Source organism: Boleophthalmus pectinirostris, unplaced genomic scaffold (assembly GCF_026225935.1).
Source record: "Boleophthalmus pectinirostris isolate CB_2022bp ecotype Guang Dong unplaced genomic scaffold, ASM2622593v1 HiC_scaffold_5, whole genome shotgun sequence".
NCBI lineage: Eukaryota > Metazoa > Chordata > Actinopteri > Gobiiformes > Gobiidae > Boleophthalmus > Boleophthalmus pectinirostris.
The window spans coordinates 38097059-38121882 of record NW_026571404.1 but is presented as its reverse complement, the minus strand read 5'-3'; the positions used below and the strand labels follow the sequence as shown (position 1 = coordinate 38121882).

Here is a 24824-nt window from a genome sequence, read left to right as displayed (position 1 = left end):
TATTATTATTATTATTTTTAATTGTAGCTATAGTTGAACCTTTTGGGAAGTGTTCCAAATGTGGGTGGTGGAATAACTAATTTAGCCTATAAGGATGTCAAATAGGGAGTCATTTATAATTCTTGTTTATTACCTGCCAAACAGATTATTCATAGACAAATTCTCAAATGTAATCCCCTTGTTCCAAATGTATCTAAATTAATTTTCACAGAGAGCCTTGTACCAGATGAATAACTTGATGCAGTCAGATGTATGAGGGCTCTTGCATTGTAGATATTGTGGCAAATACACTGTGTTAAATGATGTAGGCTACTGTATTAACCATTATACCAGGTAATAATTATGTAATTGCAAGATAAGGACGCAGCGTAACGAACTGCAATAACTATGGGCTAGTCACCAGAAGACGAGGTGGGGCTCAGGGAGAGAGGAGGCAGAGACTGAAACTGCTTTGATGGCACCATGTGTTAGAGGATGGACAAAAGACAAAAAAGACAATAAATGAATGAACGGCCATTCAGTGAAATCCCAATATTTACAATACTAGTATAAATTCAGTGAGGTAGACGATAAATTTACAAAGTTGTAGAACTCAAAGTTTGAATGTCCATAGGAAGAACTGATCTGGATCACACAGATCAATGCAACAGGCACAGTTCAACACACACAATAGTAATGGCAGCTCGTACAACCACAAAATGTTTCATAGCTCATCCAAGTGAAGAAGCAGCTTGGATGAGCTGCAAAATGTTTTTGACCTAAACAAACGTTTGTCCAGTTGACAAAATGAATTTCTCCTTTGTCAGTCCAAAATGCATCTTCCTCCAAAGTCTGAACTCTGCTCCAAGCTACACGCTTTTACTGACTGCTTCTGGACCTCATGTGTTGAATCACTGTGAAGCATTTTGTGTGAAAAGTGCTTCATGAATAAAGTCTGATTGATTGAAACACTAAAGAGATCTCAAAAAAAAAAAAAAAAAAGATAAACTGTACTTCCCTAAACAATGATAAAAACAAACTTTTCCTTTCTTACAGGAAGAGGGGGGCAGCAGTCTCCACCCACTCAGAGGAGATGAAGGTCCTTCCACCGGCATGGTTCCAATGATCGTACTTTATAGACTGAAGAGATACTTGCACACACACACGCACACGTAGTCTTTGTGTCAGATGTGTTTCTTTGTGACATACATTTTTTGATATATCTTCCACGTCATGATGCATTCCAGTTGATATTATTATCAGTTTGAGTTAAATTGCATTTACGTATCTGCTAACATAACACTGATAAAAGCATTTAGTCACAGACTCCATTACACCTGATTCTCTCACAGGGCAGTGGCTTAAATAGAGCAGCTGATGCCTGTTATTGTGCTATAATCTGTTTTCCCCGCTCCTCTCTCCTCCTCCTGCATTCACAGCTCTATGTAATTACTCACAATAAGGAGAGCAGGTCCAGTGGCTCTCATAAACACAGGGTCAATGGACTGAGGCTGGGGGCGGTTTGAAGCAGAGAACAGAGGAGCGATACAGAGATCACTCAGGTTATGGACTGTACAATGTGACAAGTGTGGAGGTATGGAGCTGACGCAGGAAGAATGATGACTAACATACTGGCATGATTTGAGAAAAGGTGGAACTCCTAACTTGTAACCTCTTTACATTTACTCCAATCATACCACACTAATACTACATACACAAGTGCCTGAACAGATCACTTATTGGCTGTTTAGTCTTGTAAGTTTGACTTCAAAAAGAAAGAGCTGACTTTTTTGTTGAAAATCAAACTCTTAAACAGGACCATGAACACTTGTCTTGCTCACAGGCTCCTGAAAATGTGCTGTCTAAATCACAGCAAAGCGCCGCATGCTGTCGGTCCCTCTGATGGATCGCTGCACATCACACTAGGGAGCTGCAGATGTTTGTTTTTTTCCATTTGGACCAAAATGACTACACAGCGCTACTGAATTATACGTCTATTACCAATTAAGAAAATCAAAAACAAAGCCGTGGGCGTGTACCAGTCAACATGAAAACAGGAGCTGAGTGGCTTGAAATTAAGCAGTTAAAAGATTATGTATTTTTTGGGCTATAAGTCACACTTTTTTCATGGTTTGGGTGGTTCTGCAACTTATACTCTGGTGCGACTTGCAGAGAGAGTCTCTGTCCTGTCTGTATCATGTCAGTCTGAAAATTAAAAATTTAAACAAACTTATAAATACAACTGAGAAAACTGAACACAAATACCCCTAAAAAGAAAATCATATTTTGCAGATTACAAGCTGCGGAGGTCATGTGTTGCTCAGAAGTGACACTGAGGATGAAGAATTGAATGGATTTATTGATTTGGAGTGAGATGGAGAGTTTGGTAAACTTGTTCTGTTCTGTTGTTTATGTTATATTTATCTGAAGAACTGTTCATATGTGACATTAACAGTCTGTTGTTCTCTCTTCTATTGTTATTACTACAACTTGACTTTCAACAGGAAATGTCGGTTCCTGGTCTCTGATTTTATAAAATTAATTTCCCCCAACAAGTGCAACATATATCAGTCGCACCGGACTATATGTTTTTTCTTCTTCATTATGCATTTTTGGCTGGTGTGACTTATACTTTGGAGTGACTTATAGTCTGAAAAATACAGTACTCAAACATCCATGAATCAAATAGAACTTCAGGGGGTAAATGAGAAGGAAATGTAAGGACCAGATGACTCTGTGTCATGAAGCCAAGAGGCTGAAAGGTTTTTTGTTTTTTTTAAATGTATATAGAGCTTTTCACAGACATGTCACAAAGACGCTTTTGTAGCCCATATTTGATAATTGAGTGCTTTTAATAAAATATGCTTAAAGCCCAAATCAGTATTTTGTTAGTAGTTCCAGACTGCTACATGATTCTGTTGTGAACAGACTAATTGTCAGCGTTTAAAGAGTTAACTTTTCCAAGTGATTGACATTTAGCTCTGGTCCAATGACCTGTCCTTATCTGCGCACTTGTCCCACCCCATGGCCCCACACGCAGCCACCAGTCACCAGGTCTCTTTCTCCTTTTTTCCAATCCGAGCACATGAGAAAACTGCAGTTGAAAAAAACCAAATACAGGTACAAACTTAACGCACAATGTTAATTTAAACGATCAATTGTTGAAGTTAGATGTTATATCTCGCATATTTATTTGAAAGAAACGATATATTAAGGTAGGAATTCATTATTTTTACCCTTTGCACTTTTGGTTTTAGACGAGAGAGAGGCTAGGAGGAAGCGCCATTTTGAACTCCAGCCTTTTCACTACTGTGAGATCGGTCAGGTTCTGTCGTTGATGGCGAGCCACCCCCTTGGATAAACTGGTTGAATCGATCATCTACTGCACGGTGCAGTGTGGTAGGCCCCACAGCAACATACCCTTCCACGCCTTGTCATTTGCTGCTCCTTCCTTGCACACATTCCCCTGGAACACTGGACGTTAAACTTACCTGAAATTCATAAGGACTTTTGCGGACTGTACACATATCTACAAGCAGGAAGTGAACTTGGGGTGGGGTAGAGTCATTCTTCCACAAAAGGGTTTGTTGTTTGATTTGTTTGATGAATGTAATGTCCATCGAACTTGAATTGTACCAGATATTTTTGTTGAACTTAAATTGAATGTGAATTTGAAAGGGTGCACCCAGGTAAGAACTGTTGACTACTGTGACTGTAAAGAAAGTTGTCAATGAGAAGTGTTGGTACCAAAAGAGATAATCCTGTTTACAATTTATTTTATTTTCTACTTTAATACAAGCCGGCATTTAAAACTTTTAAGCCTTTGTCTGAGTCTCATTCACATCACTGCTCCTGTAAGTAGTCGAGTCTTCTGGTCCAAATTATTTAAAGTACAGTTGGAGTGGAATTTGGGGTTAAATTTATATTCCGACTGTAACAAGAGGGTTACACTTTACAGAGCATTATTCATTCACTCCAGACCCGGTGGTGGTAAGCTACTATTGTAGCCAGAGCTGCCCTGGGGCAAGCTGATGGACGTGTGGCAGCCATCGGTTCCTCCGACCACCACCATCACTCACACACACACACCGCATTCATACTAGGCACTGTGGGTGAAGTGTCTTGCCTAAGGACACAACAACATTTTTTTTTTTTTGTGACTGGCGCCCCCCTGTGGCTCCTGACTTTTCCAGTGTCTCCATCCAAGTACTAACCAGGCCCAACCCTGCTGAGCTTCTGAGATCTGACAGGACCACGCTTTGACAAGTCAGTATGGCCACATGGCCATATTTAACTATGTCCTTTTATACAGTCTATGGTACCACCAGATCTAAACCAGGTCTAGAACAGCACTATTCCAGGTCTAATCTAGGACTGCATCATTGTCTGCTCTCTGTCTCTCCTAGAACTACACAGAGGAGCTCGCAGACCAGTTTGAGAAACACTGAACTACATAACTAACTCTTGACTAAAATAAAACAGTTGGAAGTGTTGGTAAGTTTCCCTCTCCCAGACGCTCTCCGCTCTGCAGAGACACAGAGGAGCAGCAGCCATGCTGTTGTGCTAATTATCTTGTATTGTCCCAAAGCGCTGCTGCCGTCTCTCCCCTCTTAACCTGTCGCTCTCTCGCCTCCTTTCCACCAGACGCCCACCCGATGGCGCTAATTACACCGTTTAGCTTAGCGGGGTCAAGGGTCGCCGCTCGCACATCGCCATGGAAACCTGTCAACATCTTAGGTACAAACACTGAACAGGAGCAGACACATGTGAACTTAAAACTGCACATGGACAGGAGAGTTTGATGGATTACAAACTGTATGTCTCTTTAGAAGCAGTAGTTTAGTAATAGTAGTAGTAGTTTATTTGATCATTTTGCAGCACTACAAAACAAAACAAAACACAGACTACAACCCTATGGACTTAAAGTGAACCTTACCTTTCCCAGGCATTTACACTTGAACTGTTGTTTTAAAATATTCTAAATATTTTCTAGTGTGGGAGTTCACTTTTCTAACTTCTAAGGTTTATGTCTACTGTGGGTGAAAGTTATTGGTCCAAACGCCAAAGTCTGCTGTCGTCCCTGAGCAAGACACTTCACCTATCTAGAGCTCAACCTAGGATATTTAGAGGATTACAAGTAGATCCTAAAACAAGAGGTACAAAGCAGAGTGCCTTGGTCATTGCTTCCTTAAAGTCTGTTGCGATGATGACTGTTCTATAACATAAACCATAACATCAGGAGAATGTGGAGGTTGTCATCATATCTACTGGTAAAATTACAGAGAAGAGAGAGAGAAAAAAAAAAAAGAAAAATCTTGGAAACCACTTATCTAGAGCGTTTGACTGGTGACTGGTGATGGCAGCCACACATGCGCAGTTTGCCCCAGGGCAGGTGTAGCACACACCCTGCAGCCTGAGTCAGGTCTTTCCAGTTCCACTCGTGGTTCATCAGCACATGTAGAGCAGCTCTCCTCTTTATCCTTCTTCTTTTTCCCTGCTCTCTTTTCCTCATCTGCCTGCCTGCTCGCTCTTAACCACCTCTCCCTCTCTCTGTCTCTCCCTCTCTCTGTCTCTCCCTCTGTCTGCCTCACCCTCTCCCTCTCTCTATCTACCTCACCCTCTCCCTCTCTCTATCTGCCTCACCCTCTCCCTCTCTCTATCTGCCTCACCCTCTCCCTCTCTCTATCTGCCTCACCCTCTCCCTCTCTCTATCTACCTCACCCTCTCCCTCTCTCTATCTGCCTCACCCTCTCCCTCTCTCTATCTGCCTCCTCCACTCCCTTTCTCACCCTCTCTTTGCCTCACCCTCTCTCCCCGTCCCTCTCTCCTCTCTAATTACCTTCTCTTCTCCTCCTCTGTTCTTATCCTGTTTTAATTACGCTCTTTTGATACTTGGCTCGGCAGATAAGAGTCGGGCTCGATACACAGACCTGGGCTAATCGCCGTGTTGTTGTTTTTTTTCATTAAGATCGATACGAAGCAGAAGGAGCAAAACGGGCGCTCAGCATAAATCCAACATGACTTTAACATGATTACACAGGACGCAGGTGAGGGAGCCGTGCAAAATGAACTAACAAAAAACAACAAAATATAACATGCAAATAAAGATGGTATATACAAAGGCCTGAACAATTTGTGGAAAGTATCTGACTGTGATTTTTCTGACAAACATTGTGATTATGGTTAAATTTGCGTTTTATGTTTTAATCATGTGCTCGAGTGGAGGAAGGCCACGATCTGTCCCTTCAGACGTTCAGCTCCTCAGCTCTGACCCCTCCCCTCTGCAGAACTGGAACATCTCAGCACTTTAACAAGAGCTCTGTTGTATGCACGTTATGGATGATTTGATGTATACCTTTATTGAGTAACTCTGCTACTCTCCGTTACCTTTTAATTCTCCCTCGAGGATAAATAAAGAGATTAAATAAAAAAAAATAGGATTCTGTTCAAGTTGAGATTTTAAACACATCCAGACAAACTGACAGTTCAGAACATGTTTGTACAGATCTAAACTACAGGGTTAGCAGTTTTTATGCAGAAGAAGACAGGGAATTTTGTAATTTCTGGAGGAAATTGCACCACACTCTTATTCATCACAGGTAAAAGAAGTTATATATTTTGTTCTAAATGTACTTAATGAGAATTTTCAAGAAGAGTGGCTATGCAGACTTACTAACTTAGATTAGAGAGGAAAATGAAGGCACTTAAAAAATTCCAGTCTTCGTGATTTGCCAGTTCCACCTATTCAAATTACGATTTCAGAGTGATTTTGTTCAATCTTGCAACCCTAATATATATATTTTTACAATTTGAAAAGGCTGCAAAAGACTGATTAAAAATAAAACTTGCATTAAGATGGTGGTTTTGAAAATAAGAAAAATGTGATTTGCAAATCTTGCATGAATATACTATGATTCCTTAATAAAAAATATTAAAAGAATACATAAATAAAACTTGCAGTGAATATATTCAAGTAAGGGTATGTGATATTGTATCTCTGCACTTTTCTGGTTAATTTAAGAGGAATTTCATACTTGTACCATAGAAGAAGAAAAAAAAGTTCATAATTTCAGTTTGATCACAATTCACACTTTGATTGCATATTCTTAATCTCCTGTTGTTCCTGTTGCAACACTGGAATTTCCCCATATAAGCCAAACAGAGGTCCTCTTACCCACTCCTCTGTGCGCGTCCAGGCTGGTGTACTCTATGGTCCCGTCATGGCCTTTTTTAGGGTTCTCTTTGTACTCTTTGTGTACTCCATCTGGGCAGTATCTGTAACACAGGCCGTAGTCTGCCAGGTAAACCTGCACAACACAACAGTCACCGGAATTAAGAGAAGAAAAATCATGAAAAAGATTTAAAGAATTGTCACCTATGACTTATGTCTTATTATACTGATTATGTTGTAATTTATAGAATAGTGTTTTACCAAGATTTGGACTCATGTCTCTCTTGTGTCGTGTGAGCCTGAGGGGGCAGGTCAAACGTCTCTAGTTAACCTGCAGATGTTGTGGTGTGGTTGGATAAATACAGCAGCAAGAGTGGAAAATATCGAAATACATTTACTCACATTATTGTAACTGAGTACTTTTGATCATTTATAAGTACATCAGTAATTTGTCTTTTTTTTTTAAGTAGTATTTGAAATAGTGTGGGGAAGCTGGCCAAAAATGGTCAAAGTAGGAGGCAGATGACACAAAAAAAAGGTGTCTTTACGCAGACAAAATTTATTTTAAAAAACAGACTTCTGGGTTTAACCAACAAAAGTACAAATAGACAAAAAATAAGTAACTCAAAGCAAACCACCAAATACCTGCACAGAAGTCTCTCTAATTGATGACACCTGCTTGCCTTTTATACTCCGCCCAGCAGGAAGTACCTCCTCCAGGTGAGTAACAATTCCAGGTAAAGCAAAGCAAAAGGTGTCTTTCCAAAATCAAAATGTTTAACATAAACTAAGGTGAATTTAAAATAAGACAAAGGCCCACTTTGTCACAAATAGGGAATTTTACTTTTACTCAAGTATGTTTTGACCCAAGTATTTTACTTCATTACATTGGGACCCACCCTCATTATTGAGAAAAAAAACCAAAAAACAATTTGCCGAAAATGAAAGAAAAGACTTGCATGTGCTGCATTTTCACTATAAAATGTTCAGTCACTGTAAAGAAGCGTCAGTCTGTCTTGAATCAGTTTGGATGATGCTACTGTTGAGCCAAGGATCGAGGTCGTCGTGAACGATATTCAAGAAGAAGGTGCACTGAATAATTCTCGAGAGGAAAGAGAGGGAAACCCTTGGCCAAACCTCAGACAGCTTTTTGCGTTCAAATGCAAATTAGGGAATAACATAAGAATGCAAAGCAAAATGGGCCTGTCCCGCTGGACACAGCTGTCAGTGTTCAAAAATGTTGTTGTTGTTGTTAATTTGTTTAATTTGTTATGCAGTTAAAGTTCTATTGTCTTTAAAATGTATAAAGTTTGTACTGAACAAAGTTTGTTTGTATCACCTGAAAGTTGATTAAAACAATTTTGATGTAAAAAAGGATGAGTCATAAATCTAACCCAGCACAAATTGTTTTAAAGTAGCTAAGTAACTTTTACTCAAATTACATTTTAAATGAAGCACTTTTTTTTTTTTACTTTTACTCGAGTAGATTTTTAGATGGTTACTTTTAATTTAGTAGGAATTAAGCAAAGTAATTAAACAAAGTTTTACTTAACTACAATTTTTCAGTACTTTTTGCACCTCTGGATAGCAGGAGGACAGATGTTGTCACAATAAAAATAGATAAAGGCACTTGTGACTAGTATTGAAACTAGATACTAATTTGAGTAGGTATTGATATGAAAATGTAATTAACCTTTCCTGAATGTGTTTAGAATGATGTTGAGCTGTATCAGAACAAGTATAAGAGCACATAGACTAGGGGTGGGCGATATCTCAGTATTTTAAATCTATCGAAATGAGCCATGCGCTTTTAAGTTTCATTTCTGTAAAACGTAAACACATGTGGCAAAACTGCATTAAACACATTATAATGTCAAACGAGATGATGTGGTTCTAGAGTCGTTATGGTTTATATGTTGCAAAGTTTATTAATGTAAAGTTTATTTATGCAGAAGATTTTGATCAATAATTTGCTGCAGTGTAACTTGAACAATAGTGTTTGGAAACGTTAGGTTTGATCTGCAGTGGATTGTGGGAAACCTCAGAGCTCGTTACTGCTGGTGAGGAAAATGGGTCTGTTAAAATAAGGAACATCATGAACTTCCTCTGCTAAAGGAGCTCATGGTTATTGTACGGTTAAAGAGTTAATGCAAAGATGAGCTTGAGTTGAGTTGTTTTATTTATGAATGAAAAGAAGGAAATATGTATTATTTGTTTTATTTTACAGTTAAATTATTATTTATGCAATCATGGATTTTTTGTAATTGTGAAGCACTTTGTTCCTACATGAACTGTCCACCTCTTGCACTTCAATAAAAAAAAAGACCTTGTGGAATTTGGCATATGTGTTTTTGTAGTAGTTTTGGGAGGTTATTTTTTTCCTGTACACATATCGAGATATATATCGTATATCGAGATATAGAAAATATATCGAGATAGATTTTTTGCTCCATATCGCCCAGCCCTAACATAGACTAATATGGACCACTGTGGAACATATCTGGACCACTGAGGGTTTACACACATATAAGACACATGGGAATAAAATAAGAAAAAATAATACAAGAAAGTACTATGATTTAATGTTGAAAATCACATTCTTTTGTCTAAATAAAGACTGTTTTATTTATCATTGTGGTATCAGAATCAGAATTGACAATGGAGTCTATTCCTTAGTGTCAGACTCAAGATTAATTTTAATATCATGTAAACTCTACTCCTCAGTCCTCACCTGGTGTGGGTCCCTGTGCCCCTGCAGTAGATTGGCGGCCTTAATGTCGCTGTGGACGTACTCGTTTTCATGGATAAACTCCAACACATCCACCTGCGCACACACAAACACACACACAGGACACATGGAGGAGGCCACACCCCTGACCGAGAAACACTAAAATACACTTGTACAGACACATACACACAAACAGGACTTATTGAGAAGGCCCCACACCCGATTGAGATACACTAAATAAACAAACAGATGTAGTCCTCACCAGTCTGGTCCCGAGCTGCAGAACTGTGTCGGGTTTGAACACACCTCCATTTTGGTTGCAAATCTTCTGCAGGTCACAGCCCAGACGGTCCAAGACCATGAAGCGATACCTGTCACCACCAAGGGTTTAACGGGTAAGATTTTGGGGGAAAAAAATAAATAAAAATCTAATTGCAATTTGTGTCATTCATTTAGTCATTAGATTTGGATTCTGTTGTGTTGGATTCAATGTTCACATTTTAAATACATCAAGGAATTGATAAAAAGACTGAAATCTGAACTGACAAACTAATCATCACAAGAATCACATTTCAGAACATGTTTGTGCAGCTCTAAACTACACGATTAGCAGCTGTTACGCAGAGGAAGACAGGAGATTTTGTCATTTGTGGAGGAAATTGCACCACACTCTTATTTATCACAGCTAAAAGAAGTGATATATTTTGTTCTAAATGTTATAATGAGAATTTTCAAGAAGAGTGGCTGTGGTTGGACCGTCCCAAGTTAGGACAGAGGTTTGTCATGCTCTGTGGTCCAGTTCCAAAAGGATGCAGAGGAGACTGACATGATCACACTACAGTCAACAAAGCATTCAGTATCCAAACCCTAATGTAGTAAAGTCCAAAGTCCTAAAGTGAGTGAAATACCTGAGGTCGTTGTACTGGGCCTGTCCTGAGCCCCAGTAAGTCGGAATCCCCAAGAAGTCCAGTCGCTTAGTCTTCATCCATTTCTGAACTAAAATCACATCAAATGATTAGACCGTACATACAAAATTATTACAGTTATTTAGTCCTAACTGAACAGCCCTCATCCAAACATAAGGAGAGCAGAGGATGGTGATATACCCAAAAATAAATATCATGATTTTCTTGGAGCCAGATCACAAGTGTGTGTGCTGTTGTAATGAATGTGATTTGTTGGCACTATTGCTTTGAATGAGTCTGGACATCATTACCTGTGACATCATAATCCTGGAAGAATTCAAACTGTGCATTTTCTGAGGCTCAGAGACAAAACACTTTTTACATACAATGTAGTGTATGCCCATCTCGCTCAGCCCTACAGTGCACATGTGAAGCCTGCTGCCTGGTACTCACTCATGTCCTTCTTGGCCGCTCTCTGGTAAAACTTGAGCTCACAAAACAAAGGCCCATTCTCCAGATATTCCTGGATAGAACACACAAAGATTTAGAAATAAAACAAAGGAAAGACCAGTGTGAAATTTCAATGTTGCAATACAAAATATAGAGGGATTATCAGACACTTCGCGATAACCCTACTGCGCATGTCTCCTGCAGAAAGAGACACTGTCCTGTCTGTATCATGTCAGGGTCTGGAAGGATTTCAGCAGATTTCAGGCTCTCCCAGGCCAGGGCTAGTTGTATCGATCAGGTATGAGTGGATGTCCAGCTACTGAAGTTTGAGACATTTCTTCTTGTCATTTATGCACTCACCTGGATTTAATGCATATGGGTAAGACGTATACCACTCACTATTGAATTATTATAATGAACTAAAATTAATAACTACATTTAAAATGTTAATGTTAACAAAAGAGAAATTCAATTTGTCAACTGGACAAAAGTTGGTCGAATATGTTTCTCAGCTCATCCAAGCTGCTTCTTCAGTTCTGGCCGGACGCTGGTGGACACTTCCTTCTATCTGCCTGCAGGAGGAGCTAACTACACTGAAACTACTCTGAAAGTAACACAACTACCTGTTTACAGTTTCTGTTAGCTAGTTAGTTAGTTAGCATCATAACTTATTTTATCACACAGTGATAAACTGTTTTAGTGCTGACAACAGCAAAAGCAAGTGTTAAAACTTCATGTTAAGAGCACAGACAGCAGCGCTTTCTGCACTCAGACTGCCCGCACATCCACTGTGTTCACAAACAAATAATCTGTCTATAACAACAGCAGGAGAATAAAAAGAATATTCTACTGTATATAATCAAAATCAGGTCAGATAAATAAGGATGGACACACAACTAGACATTCAACTACTAGAATATTGACATAAAAAATAATAATAAATGAGATACAAAATAGTACAGAATAGAATATACTGAATTATTATTTTATATATTCTAGAAAGAACAGTCACTTTCTGTACTACAGCAACATTTGACTAAAACCCAACTTTATTTCTACTGTGCTTGAAAAGCATAGCTGAGCAAAGTGCTGTACACAGCAGTAATGATTAAAAAAACAAAAAAAAAGACACAGATTGGCAAAATACAAACACATAAAGACACACTGTACAGTAATGGTCATTACGTATGAATCACAATTACAGGCTAAAGAGAACAGGTGAGTTTTAAGAGCTAACTTAAAAACACATTCAGCCTGTCTAAGGTGGACAGACCACATCTGAATCACATTTCACAGAACAAAGACAGAGGAACGGGCAAGAGAGGGAATAAATAAAGAACTTTTATGACTCACTATACACAAATTAACTACTTAAAGGGTTTCATTTTACTGTATATGTCTGCATTGGGATTGTTGTGTCAGTTGCATAAATTAGTTTCAATATTATTGTTCATCTATATTTTCTTCAGAAACACACTACCAGTCATTGAAGATTCTCACTGAAGACATAATGGGCCCGATATTACCCCAACCTTAGCACTAGTGCTAGCATTAAGGAGTGGGCGTGTCCAGGTGGGGTTGTACTTTGCTGCTGGAGGATGGAGTGGGACGGTACAACTACAGATATGGTGATAGCGTCTGAACCAATCTGTGACCGCTGTGACATTTAAAAGCACTGCCAGTGTGGGTAATGTCTGTAATCTTTACTTCATTATCAGGCAGCAAAGAGGAATGTGGGGAAAAGTTATATATGTGACAATAAAACAGCTCCGGAGCTCCATGATGCAAGTACACACCAGCAGAGGCACCAGGAATATAGACTTTTGTATGGGCCATGACAGAACTGACTGAACACTTTGCGTGCACATGTGCCCCTCTCACACACGCGCACTGCTGTAAGCCCACACGTCAACCGGTTATAGTTTGTTTAGTTTGTTTGCAAGGCTTTGGGGGCAGGAGTGCTACTTGGATATGCAAAAAATTTGCAGAATAGTTCTTTTGGGGCTCTTCAGTGTAGGGACCAGTCTCAAATACAATGCAGGAAAAAACTGAGGCACTCAAAAAGTACAAAATAATTAAAAGCCTTTAATACCACATGGCAGATAAAGTTAAAATACGCCAATGCGTTTCGGCCCTTCGGCCTACATCAGGGCAAACTCACAGTCCCCTAGATGCATGATGTCCCATCATGCAACTAGGGGACTGTGGGCCAGCCCACTGTGAACATGTGACCTACACCTATTACTTTAAATCTGCACTGTGATAACCATCTCGAGTTTGCCCTAATGAAGGCCGAAGGGCCGAAACGCGTTGGTGTATTTTAACTTTATCTGCCATGTGGTATTAAAGGCTTTTAATTATTTTGTACTTTTTGAGTGCCTCAGTTTTTTCCTGCGTTGTTTAGTTTGTTGTTTGTTTAAGACCAGTGTCTGTCTCATGAGCTCCCATCCCACAGCAGACCCACTGCTTTCTCACACCCGCTCCCTCTGTCCCGCAGTCCACTCCCACGGACTCACCTGAGGTACAAATGTCCACCACTGCTACTGTTGACCACTCACACTCTCGTCTCTCGGCTCCACTGCATTTGTTCCCACACAGGTGGAAGTCTTGCAGATTATGGAATATGTGTATTGTCATATAAATGTTTCTAATGTTACCGCTTCGACACCGCAGCATTAGGAGCGCAGACAGGGTAAGAAAACAGACTTTAGGACATCGCTGTAATAGGCCTCATGTGAATGAGCAGCTTTTGTACAGATCCAGATCAAACCAAACTGTAGAGAAGCGCTGAGCCGATACAGAGAGCGGGCAAGGGGCTGTGTGTGGGAGGGCATCTGGATGTCTCCCGCACAGCCCACGAATGTTATGAATGGTAAGCATTTATCATCCTAATATATTTCCAAATAAAAGAAGCCTTGAGCATGTTACATGGTGTTTTTCAGTGGATTCATTTGATATTTATTTTTACAGTTCTGACCACACCTGCCCTCAGTCTGCTCCACTCCACCTGATGTTCAGACACGACACATCGACTGTTTAGAACTCCACGACTGACACTTGCACTAAGTGCTAAGACTGGGGGAAAGATTGCGCCCCAAAATTCTGAATGAATGGAGTGCAGCAAACAAACAAAAAAATCTACTCAAAAGAACTCAAAACTGGTTTTAGATGTTAGACCAAAATAGCCACCTTTTAGTTTTATCACTGCCCAGACAAGACACACCTTTCAAGTGAAAACCAGTTCAGATCACTTCATTATGAAAATCAAAACTAAAACACATAGATTACTAGGGCTAGCAGAGCTCTGTGCAAAAAGATCAAGTTCAGGCTCTCGCCATGGGGGTCTCCTGATCACTCCCTGAACAAAAATCACAGTTCTCCTTCTTTAGTCTGATTAAACTTACCACTTTGACCACAAACTGGGAGTCAGCAGAAACAGGCCGCTCCACATCTGGAGAAGCTACAGGAAAAAGAGAAATAAAGTTATTATTAAATAAAAAGGGAACAAGAGGATTTTTTTTTCACTCATCCAGGTTTGAAAATATTCCAAAAAACTAAATCCAGTTCACATAATAATATTGTTTTGAGTGAGCACTTGAAATTCAATGGGACCATGTTAAATTCCGATTAATCTGGTCCAAAACCAAACTCATCTAACACAAACGATCAGCCTCAACAAACCAACATTAAAAATAACAATAGTAACAGTAGAGGTTTTTTTAAGTATGATAACAAACATGAATCATTCTCCAAAACTGCAGTAATTTATATTTCAGGATGTGGAATAAAGTAAAGGATTTCTAATATGTCTTAATTTAAACGTGCAGTACAAACTACAATAAAAGGGCCTTTAATCCCACTACACCTTGTTATTTGGTCTCGCACAGTAAAGAAGCACACTGTGCTCTGTCTGCTGTATTACTCAAATCTGACACCTGTGGATCATTGTTATAATTTTAAATCATAATACTCATCTAAAATGACTTAATAAAAGAAACAAGTGCAGTGTCTTTTGCATTAGAAAACTGTGGTGTCCGGTGGGAGCTGACATGGCCGTAAACGTCATCACAACAAAGCGACGCATCCTGTGGGCTCTGCCTCCTGCTAAGGAGAGCCGCACCTCACACTAGTGAGCAGTGGATTTTTATTTTATTTTTTTTTTTTAATGCCTAGATGACTACAGGATGCTGGCAGTTGCATCACAGATTAAGAAAATAAAATACAAGTACAAAGGAAGAATAAATCACCGAGGTAGATGAGTCCGAACCCTCCCTGTCCGATGATCCGGCCCAGCCTCCAGCTCTTCGGCTCTGTGTCTGTGAGGATGAAGCCTTCAGGTAAAGGTTTGGGCAGGGTGCATTTCTTTGTGGGCGCCATGGAAACCAGCAAACTGAAGAAGAAAAAAATAAACATTCTAATTTAACAAATTTATATTTTCCTAACAATTTTTATCCACTCTTTACGAGGTAACTAAAGCCTCTAGTGAGTGAAGGGACAAAGGTGTCTTCCTCCTCACAGAGCAGGGAAGGATATGACTTGCTGGCCCATCATTGTGGTTTTTTTTTTTTTTTATTGACTGCATTCACGTTCTAGTGTTTGATGATAATTTCAGATGGACCAGAGGTCTATACAACTCTGTGGGAGTTTTTGAAAGAAATTTCCAAATTTCTGATCCACAAATGTTGATGTACTGTGTTTACGGTTCTTTCTGCACTCTTAGTATTTGGTTATTTGATTTCAGTACCAGTAAAAGGGGCCTAATTTTTTTCCCTCAACCAAGTTATGCCCCACAACCACCACTTTGCACTGGTGGCTATGTATAATTGACACTTGAATGACTCACCAATGCAAAGCACCGTGTGCTACAAAGGCTACGGGAAGTCCCATGCTTCCATGAGCGACAACAACTTCAGTATTGTAAGAGTTTAACAAATGTCACCAACACACAATTTAACAATTTCAGATTGTGGTTGGCGTCTGATGAGACTGAGCAGCACAAAGGGACGTGCAGGGTCTCAAACTTATGGGCTAATGCAACATATTATAATGTAATAAGTAAAAACTTCTATTTAAATGTTATTCATGAAGATGTATTCCCATTGAGATTTTAACCAAGTGTCTATCAATATTTATTTAAATGTAATCATGTGGGTTATACACTGGATATTATATATTAAATCTTACTAGTATTTGTTTGGGATTGGCTCCACAATCTTCTCATATTAATCCTGGCTGAAAGTTCAATCACGGAGTTGGGTAATGGCACCACTCTCTGAGGCTGAAATAATTTCATGTTTGTTTCAGTTTAACAGAAACCCTTTGTCAGTTTCTGTTTCATGTACCCAGTAATTACAGAGACAATGAACCATGGACTAGGTAAACACATCTACAATCTGACAGTTATACAGCCAACTCCACCTGAGAACTTTGATCTGTCTCAGCTCAGGTGCAACCAGAGGGATTCTACAATGTTGTGATGTCAAGATGTGTCGCTAAATGTAAATGGCAAATCTGCACTGACAGAGCCACTGTTCCACAAGGGAAGTTCAATAAACCCTGAATTTCAGAGTTAACTCAGGGTTAATCTCCTCTGAGACAGACCAGTCAGAGTTTACACTTCCCAACACACTGCAGAAGGTGATGACAGATCAGGCTTTAAGTCATTTGAGTCAACCAGTTGTCAAGTATAAATGAACACAAGTCACAACATTAAACTCTAGTGAAGCTTAGTGAAGTGCACGTGGTCCATCTGCGAGGGTCCAAACAGAGGCCTACTTCAGGAGCACACTCAGGTTAAACTCAAGGTTAGAGGAAAAAAACATGCTCTGGACCAGGTTAGGCTCAGGGTCTGGGTTAACTCTCTTTGTGAAACAGAAAACTCTGAGTTGACCTCTTTTCAGGGTTAAAGAAGTCTGAGTTTGGCCTCAAACTGCTTCTTGAAACAGGGCCAGAGTGAATCATTGTTTATTGTTTCGACTCTTTAAAAGTGAATCGATAAAACTATAAAAAAGCACACACAAAAAAAACAGAAAAGGTGGGGGATTTTCTATGAAACAGTCATAACGGCCCAAGCAAACAAACAATGTGCCAAACCTTCACTATGAAGATAATTAGAGGAGTTGTCAGGAAGATCCCAAACTCAATTTCGATTCTAACGAAAAGACTCAGTACTCAATACTGATACCACAATGATAATAATAATAATAATAATAAACACTCTTTAGATAGACAATAGAATTTTTTTAGTACTGACACTTGCTCAAATTAGTATCTAGTTTTGTAATAGTTTTGTCTTAATTAGATTTTCAATACTTCTGACAACCCTACGGCTGTAACTAACAATTATTTTAGTCAAAATACAAAAGATGACTTCTACTGTACACTGAGACTTCAAATGTATTAAAAATAAATAAATACTGGTACTTGAAACAGTGAGACAAAGTTTTAGGAATGAAGAATTTTAATATTTGCATTTCTGAAGAGAATCTGAATTTAGGTCATTCTTTTCAGAAGATAACCAGATAATGATCATGATGTGATTATCAAAATGTGACCTTTTTTTTTTTTTTAATATAGTTACAAATCACAATTAGGCAGTTAATTGTTGCAGCCATAATGTTACAAAGCAATTCATATACACTAATATTTCTACAAATCATAAGCAGTGCAAGAAACACAAATGTTCAAATCATTTCATATTGTCAACATAAAGCAGAAGAGTGGAAGAGTAGCCACAACTACTCGAGTAAGAGTACTGTTACACTGTACAATAAAACAGGTTCCTCCTTCACATTTACAAGTAACACTGTGTACATTTATCTCAGTAGTCTACTATTAATATTCAAAGTAATATTATGGACAGAATTCAACTTTAGCAGATCCATAATGGTATATTTTTGTTAAAGACTTAACAGTGCATTGTGTGACTTTTCTGGTGGAGGGTCTATCACCTGCTTGTTTCTATGGGTATGTCGTTGCTCTGCCTGGAATGTTCCAGAGTGTGACAAACAGCTCTACCTTGTATTTATTCAGTTACAGGTGGTTTTAGGGCAGCTCGATTATGGAAAAAAAAATCATTATCATGATTATTTTGGTCAATACTGAAATCATGATTATTCAAAAGATTATTTTTTTTAGTTACACAATGAATTTATTCAGCATTTTCCTCTCAAAAAAACAAAAACAAAAAAACACTTTGTTAATAATTATATAAATATAGGCTTCAAATATGAACCTTAGAGCAGTTTTGCAATGTATAAAGCATAAAATGAATAAACTATACATTGAACATGAAATAAGGCATAGAAACATAAATGTCTTCAAAATAAACATATCCAGCTGTTCTACAATCTCTATATTTAAAAAATACAACTAATATACTTATTTATATAAAATATATCCCAAAATAAACTTGGCCACGTCTAAATCGTTTCAACGCGATTCTATGAGTTTGGAGATTGTTTGACACGCAAATCGAAATCACGATCAATTAACTGCACAGCCTTAGGTGGTTTTACAGCTCAAAAATACCTAGAAAAACAGGCATTCTGACTGTGAACAGGGTCACCTCTCCACAAATCTGACCTGTAACTTGGTCTGGTTTGGTCTCCCGTGAAGACAGACATGTTTAATGCCATACTGTGAAGCATTCCAGACAAAGCAATAACATCTCCATGGAGAAAAGAATTTGAAGGGCCCTCTAACAGAAAAGTTACACAATGCACCTGTAGAATAATTTACCTGATATTATTGCAAAAATAAACCAGAATGTTAAGGTAGTGATGGAGTTAAATGTGGCACACCTTTCTTTTTATAATCTTTAATCCTTAATCTTAAAATTACCACACTCGGCCATCTTGGATTTGACTGAAAAAAATTCGTGTTCAGACAAGTCGCAAATTTTAGCTCCCAACTCAGAAATTAGTGCTGTCATGCTGTGACAAAGAGGGCCTTTGTCCCCATTTTTCACCTTAGTTCAGTTACATCTATTATATCAACTAAACAGCTAAATAATAACTATCCCGGGTTTGTTTTATTTAGTCTTTGTTTAATTGATCACATTCACACAGTTGCGTTAAATTCATTTTATTTGGTTATATCCCTTCATTTTTGTTTAAACTTACCACCTTTACCTGTGACTCCACATGGTCTGGGAACAAAAGAGGGGGCGTGTCCTTTGGCAGCCATATTTATAGGCTCAGGGGGAGGTGTTGGCCCAGACCATGTGGGGGAAGCCTCGGAAATGGTTCTTTGTTTTATCAAATGGGTTATTAGAATTTTGGTTTCAGTGTATCTAGTTAAGTTGGAGCACTGTTCAGTTTAAAAGGGGGATTAGGCTTCAGAAAATAATTTAAGGCAGCACACCAGTAAGGAAAGGAAATTGCTACAGTTTTCCCCGTAAGTTGGTGTGAACCCAGGGGGAGGGACTTCCTCTCTGGGGGGTATATAAGTAGAGGCAGTTTAATCAGTAGGAGGTCACCATCAGTGCAGCCAGGTGCCTGTGGGTATTTTCTTTTGTTGCGTTATTTTCTGTTGCTTTTGTTTAGTTAAGCACAGTTCTTTTTTGTAAATATGTATATAATTTTGCCCATGACTTGGAAGGATCCAATAAAGAATTTGGTTTGGTGAAGGACAACTTTGCACTGGACTCTCATTTTGACCACTTGGGCCAGTTTCCCCACACATGCGATAAAAAAAATTGAGAGATTAATTAATTATGATCTGTAATTAATTAATCTAATTAATCTCATTTTAATCTCACCTAAAAATTGCTGAGAAAAGCCTTCAATTTGAGGTATTTTCATTTAAATTCATTATTACATTATTGTGGCAGATCAAAAGACTGATATAGAACAAAAAAAAGTGACTTTATAAAGTCTGTGGCGGGGCTCTATTAAAAACTTAGGCAAGATCGAGATTCTGAGTGCAGGTGGTTTATTGTGCCAGTGTCCAAAGTGCAAAAATCCCAAAAACAGTGCAGAATATTTACAGTGAGCAAAACAATCCAAAAAGTATTTACAGCAAAGAAACAGGGTCGAGTTCTGCGTTAACTGTCCCCTTTAAGAATCTGTACAGCACCCGACGTTACCTGCTCTGTACCCGGTGGCAGACTGATTAACAGCCAGGAACGGCTCCCCTTTATACTCCCCTGACTCCTCCCACTGAGCAATATATCAAAATCATTCTAAAGACAAACAATTTAACCATAAACCTACCTTGTCTATGCTACGTTGAGCACACAGTAATAATGTACATTAAATGTCAAAAATAATAGCTGAAAAACGTAAAGAAAATCGTATTACATAATGCGCGTCACATGGTCAGCACCACGGCGCGAACAGCGCCTATTTCAACTACCAGGAGATAGTGGCTCGGTTTGGCAGAGGCGCGCCGCGTCGAAGGAGAGAGAGACGGCGTCATGGGACAGGTACGAGACAAGTAAGAAATAAATTACTCTAACGCGCTCAAGTGTGCACCCTTGGCGAATTAGTAACGGAGGAAAGAGGGGAGAAGGCGATAACAGTGAATACGGCGCGAATGAATGAAACAGCGGGGAAACGGGGAATGAACTCGTGTGTGCGGGATGACTCAGCGTGTGTGCGCGCGGACACGCCAGTGCAGACCGCGGTTACGTGTAGGGGGAAACGCCACCTAAAATCATAGACGGACTGGCTCCGTCACAAAGTCATTTATTGTTTAACAAATCTCTCCAAATTGTCTGTTGAGCCCAAGTCTCCATGAATAAGAAACTGTTTGTTGTAAAGTAGCAAAGACGAGGAAATCTGAACATAATAACTTTTGTCTACTTAAAGACAATAAAAAGTCCAGTCTTTCCTTAACCATATTAAAAATATTATTGATAGAGAAATGCTTTATATATGAGATCACTGGTTTTAGTCCTGGTTTAGACCTGGTTTAGACCTACTTTAGTCCTAGTTTAGTCCTGGAATGGATTAATCCTGGTCCTGGTGTTAGTTCTGGTTTAGTCCTGGTGTTAGTTCTGGTTTAGTCCTGGTGTTAGTTCTGGTTTAGTCCTGGTGTTAGTTCTGGTTTAGTCCTGGTTTAGTCCTGGTTTAGACCTGGTTTTAGTTCTGGTTTTAGTTCTGGTTTTAGTTCTGGTTTAGTCCTGGTTTAGTCCTGGTTTAGACCTGGTTTAGTCCTGGTTTAGTCTGGTTTAGGTGGTTTTAGTCTTGGTGTTAGTTCTGGTTTAGAGGCGCACAGGAGGAAGCGCGGTTTACGCCGCGTACGCGAGAAAACACGATCCACACGCGGCTCACGGGAGCACGTCGGTGTCCGCGCAAGTGTCAACGGAAGGAAACGTGGTCCGCGCGTTCTCAGGTTAAATGACGATGATGAAGGTGTGTGTGTGTTGTGTTTGTGTGTGTTTGTGTTTGTGTGTGTTTGTGTGCGTGTCCCCTCATGTGGCAGGTCACTATAGGACAGTAGTGCAGACATCATGAGTCTATGCAGGTTGTTTTCAGGCGATATTATATTTGTTATTTTCTTTTATATTTCACGTCGGGAGAATAATTTCCAAGACACGAATGTGTTTTTACCTGTGCACTGCTGCTCTGTTCTACTGGCTCTTCCACCTCGTCCATTGTGCGACTGATGCCGCCAATGTTAACGTGACGTTTACTTACGCTGTTACTGCGCGCGTTTTGTGTGAATTTCCGGCAATGAGTGGAATTACCGAAATAAAAAAAATGTATAAATGTGTTTTGTGTGTGTGTGTGTGTTGTTGTCCCAACAACACATAAAAACAGGTTTTATAGTAAAGCAACTCGCATACATAAACACTAAAGTTAGAGATTAAAAATGAGATTAACGCGATTAAAAAACATAACGAGCTAAATATGACTGTAATTAATTAATCGCAATTAACGCGATAATTTGACACCCCTATCAGAAATATTAAAAATATTTTGTCAACTCCTCCCTGACCTGTTTTGAGCAGAGTTTTCTGAGGAGCCACTTTCAGATGCTGTATCTAAAACGAATCTAAGCGAATCATGTACATTAAAGCGAAGACCATTCATTTTGTGAAAATAAGGCAGAACACCATAATAGATTATGGATATGGATATGTTAAAAACAGACATCTAGTCTTTCTAAAGCAGTCCATTTTATGTTGGTGGGTGCTGACTTTTTTTGGTATAACATGGTAAAGATGGCAACAAATGTATTTTGTTCCATTTTGAACACTTAATATCTTGTAGAGCGTTCATCACAGAGGCTCAGTTTTAAAATACAAAGTCCACAGTGGCATGTGTGGGAAGGTGTGTGTTCAATATCAAACCTCTGTCTTTGAAACTGCACTTTCCACAGTGATTCAAAGAAGCCCTCAAATTTGAAGAGTACAATTTTCGAGCAAATTCAAGCCCCCAGAAATCTGTGATAAACCAAAAGTGTGTAAAAGTCCAGATTTTACAAGTACATTTGACTAATTTTAACCCTTGAAAATTTGATGGACTGACCTTAAATTATTTTTTTAGATAAAGCAATCTGAAAGTGGCTCCTTGGAAAACTCTGTTCAAAATAGGTCAGGGGGGAGTTAAAACTAAAACTAAAAGGAGATAGGAGCAAAAAATGTGGGTCTTTTCCTATTGGAAAGTGTCTGAACCTCCTAGAATGTTTTGTTTTCCAGTCAAATCTGAGATGGTCGAGAGGGGCATTCGGAGATTTGTTGTGGAATGACCCAAATAACCACAAAGCAAAAAATGTACCAGCAGAAGTCTCTCAGATTACACAATGCTACACGCTCTGTTCACTATTTTATTTATAGCAAATCCCGGTGTGTTCCTGTTTACAACTTTGAAAATCTGGTCACCCTATGCAAAAATAAACCACAATGTTAAGGTAGATATGGATGAATTCATATTGTTTCTCTCGTTTGATTATTCCAGGCTTTTGGAAAACAAAAATCTGTGAAAGTTATATTATTTCAATTATTTACGATCTTTGAGCTTTTCCTCGTGATCGCAAAAGAGCATGTGTGGGTTTGCATTAGTTAAAAAGTGAAGCTAACTGTCAACTCCTCTCGGCTTCATGTAAAAAAAACATAATAACAAATGCAAAAACACAAATACCGACCTCGGAAACACGCCGGCGCAGTCCTCAGTGTCTGTCGGAGTCAAATTAAATGTGTAAAGCTCCGGTGGACCTTTTACAAGACAATCACAACACAAGCAAACTCTTCCGGGAACACGCCCCTCCTACTCCAGCCTCAGCCAATAGGAGCACGGAGAAGTTTCTAAGCGGTTTCTGACTAACCAATCAGAGCGGTGCATGGTGTGGTTCTGGCTCTGGCTGTTTTGGAGCTTGTTTCCAGTGAACACCGGGCTAGTGAACACCAAAGCCTGATATGAAGAAGAGAGTGGCCAAACGTCCGTATTTACCCGGGAGAGTCCCAGGCTCCCACAATATAAGAAAAAGAAATGACAAGAAACACTGAAATCTTTTTTTTTTTTTTTCTTTAATTATCTTTATATAATTTATATTAACGCTACCATTAGAGGCTACAGTGTGAATTCCCTATTATATAATATAGTGATATTCTATTAATACAGCACTTTTCTAAAAAAAAAAAAAAAAAAAAAAAAAAAAAAGTTATGACATTTTCTACACATGGAAACAAAATATGATAACGAAATATGATAAGAAAATGATAACGATAAAATCAAATATTAAATCCAAACTATTCAATCATCTAACGTAGGTTTTCTGCCGAAAATCCAACACACACATGTCGATGCTTAATGGGTCAAAACAGACAATAAAACCAATACACTTTTAAAATGTGACTTTTTACTCCACTTCTGCCTCAGGAGCTCAAATCGATGGCATTTAGACTGGAACACTGTTGGGCAAGTTACTCTGAAACTGTAATGCGTTATTTATTACCTATTACTGTCATTTCAAAGTAATTCGTTACATGATTTACCAAAATAATAATACAAAAAAAATGTATTTATTTTTATGCATTTTTTTAATTTGTTTTTTCATTTAATGTTTTTTATTTAGTTTTTATGATTTTTTTATTTAATGATTTTTTTTTCTTTTATTCAATTATTTTTATTTATTTATTTGTATATACATTGCAAACAGTGTAAATACTTCTATCTGTGGTAAATCAATACACCACTTTAAAACAGAGTGAACACCTGTTTTGTTTTAAAGACTCTATTCAACAATCGTAATCAAAACCTGTTTCTTTTATTGGGTCACATGGTGGTTCAGCTGACTAGACCTGGGCTTGTTTATAACAGGTGTGGAACTGAACCTTTCATGTCTGAAGAAGGGCTTAGCCCAAAATGTCACATTGTGATGTCACTGAATAAAAATATATATATATATATATATATATATATATATATATATATATATTTTTTTTTTTTTTTTTTTTTTTTTATGATACAGTAAGCTCCCATATGCTTTTGCATCGATAAAGCTCAAAATTAGGACGACCAGATTTTCACAATCAACAGCAGGGACACCTCTGGTTTGTCATGGTTGGTAATAATAAGACTGAAACGAGTGCATAATTAAGAAAAATTGCTATGCGCTTGGTCCATTCATGAGTAACATGTGA

The 24824-nt window shown here is 38.6% G+C and overlaps 1 protein-coding gene across 2 annotated transcripts in view; it reads right to left on the bottom strand.

Annotated features, from left to right (window-relative positions):
- LOC110154514 (VRK serine/threonine kinase 2) overlaps positions 1 to 23461 on the bottom strand; it is a 41480-nt gene extending 18019 nt beyond the window's left edge. For both annotated transcript variants that reach the window (XM_055162998.1, XM_055163000.1), the window contains exons 1-8: positions 23327 to 23461; positions 15481 to 15623; positions 14638 to 14693; positions 11237 to 11306; positions 10787 to 10874; positions 10141 to 10249; positions 9882 to 9974; positions 7154 to 7286 (exon numbers count right to left, since the gene is read on the bottom strand). In XM_055162998.1, the coding sequence (XP_055018973.1) occupies positions 7154 to 7286; positions 9882 to 9974; positions 10141 to 10249; positions 10787 to 10874; positions 11237 to 11306; positions 14638 to 14693; positions 15481 to 15610 (679 nt within the window). In that variant the 5' untranslated portion in view covers positions 15611 to 15623; positions 23327 to 23461. The remainder of the gene's footprint in view (positions 1 to 7153; positions 7287 to 9881; positions 9975 to 10140; positions 10250 to 10786; positions 10875 to 11236; positions 11307 to 14637; positions 14694 to 15480; positions 15624 to 23326) is intronic.
- Between the last annotated feature and the right edge of the window lie 1363 nt (positions 23462 to 24824).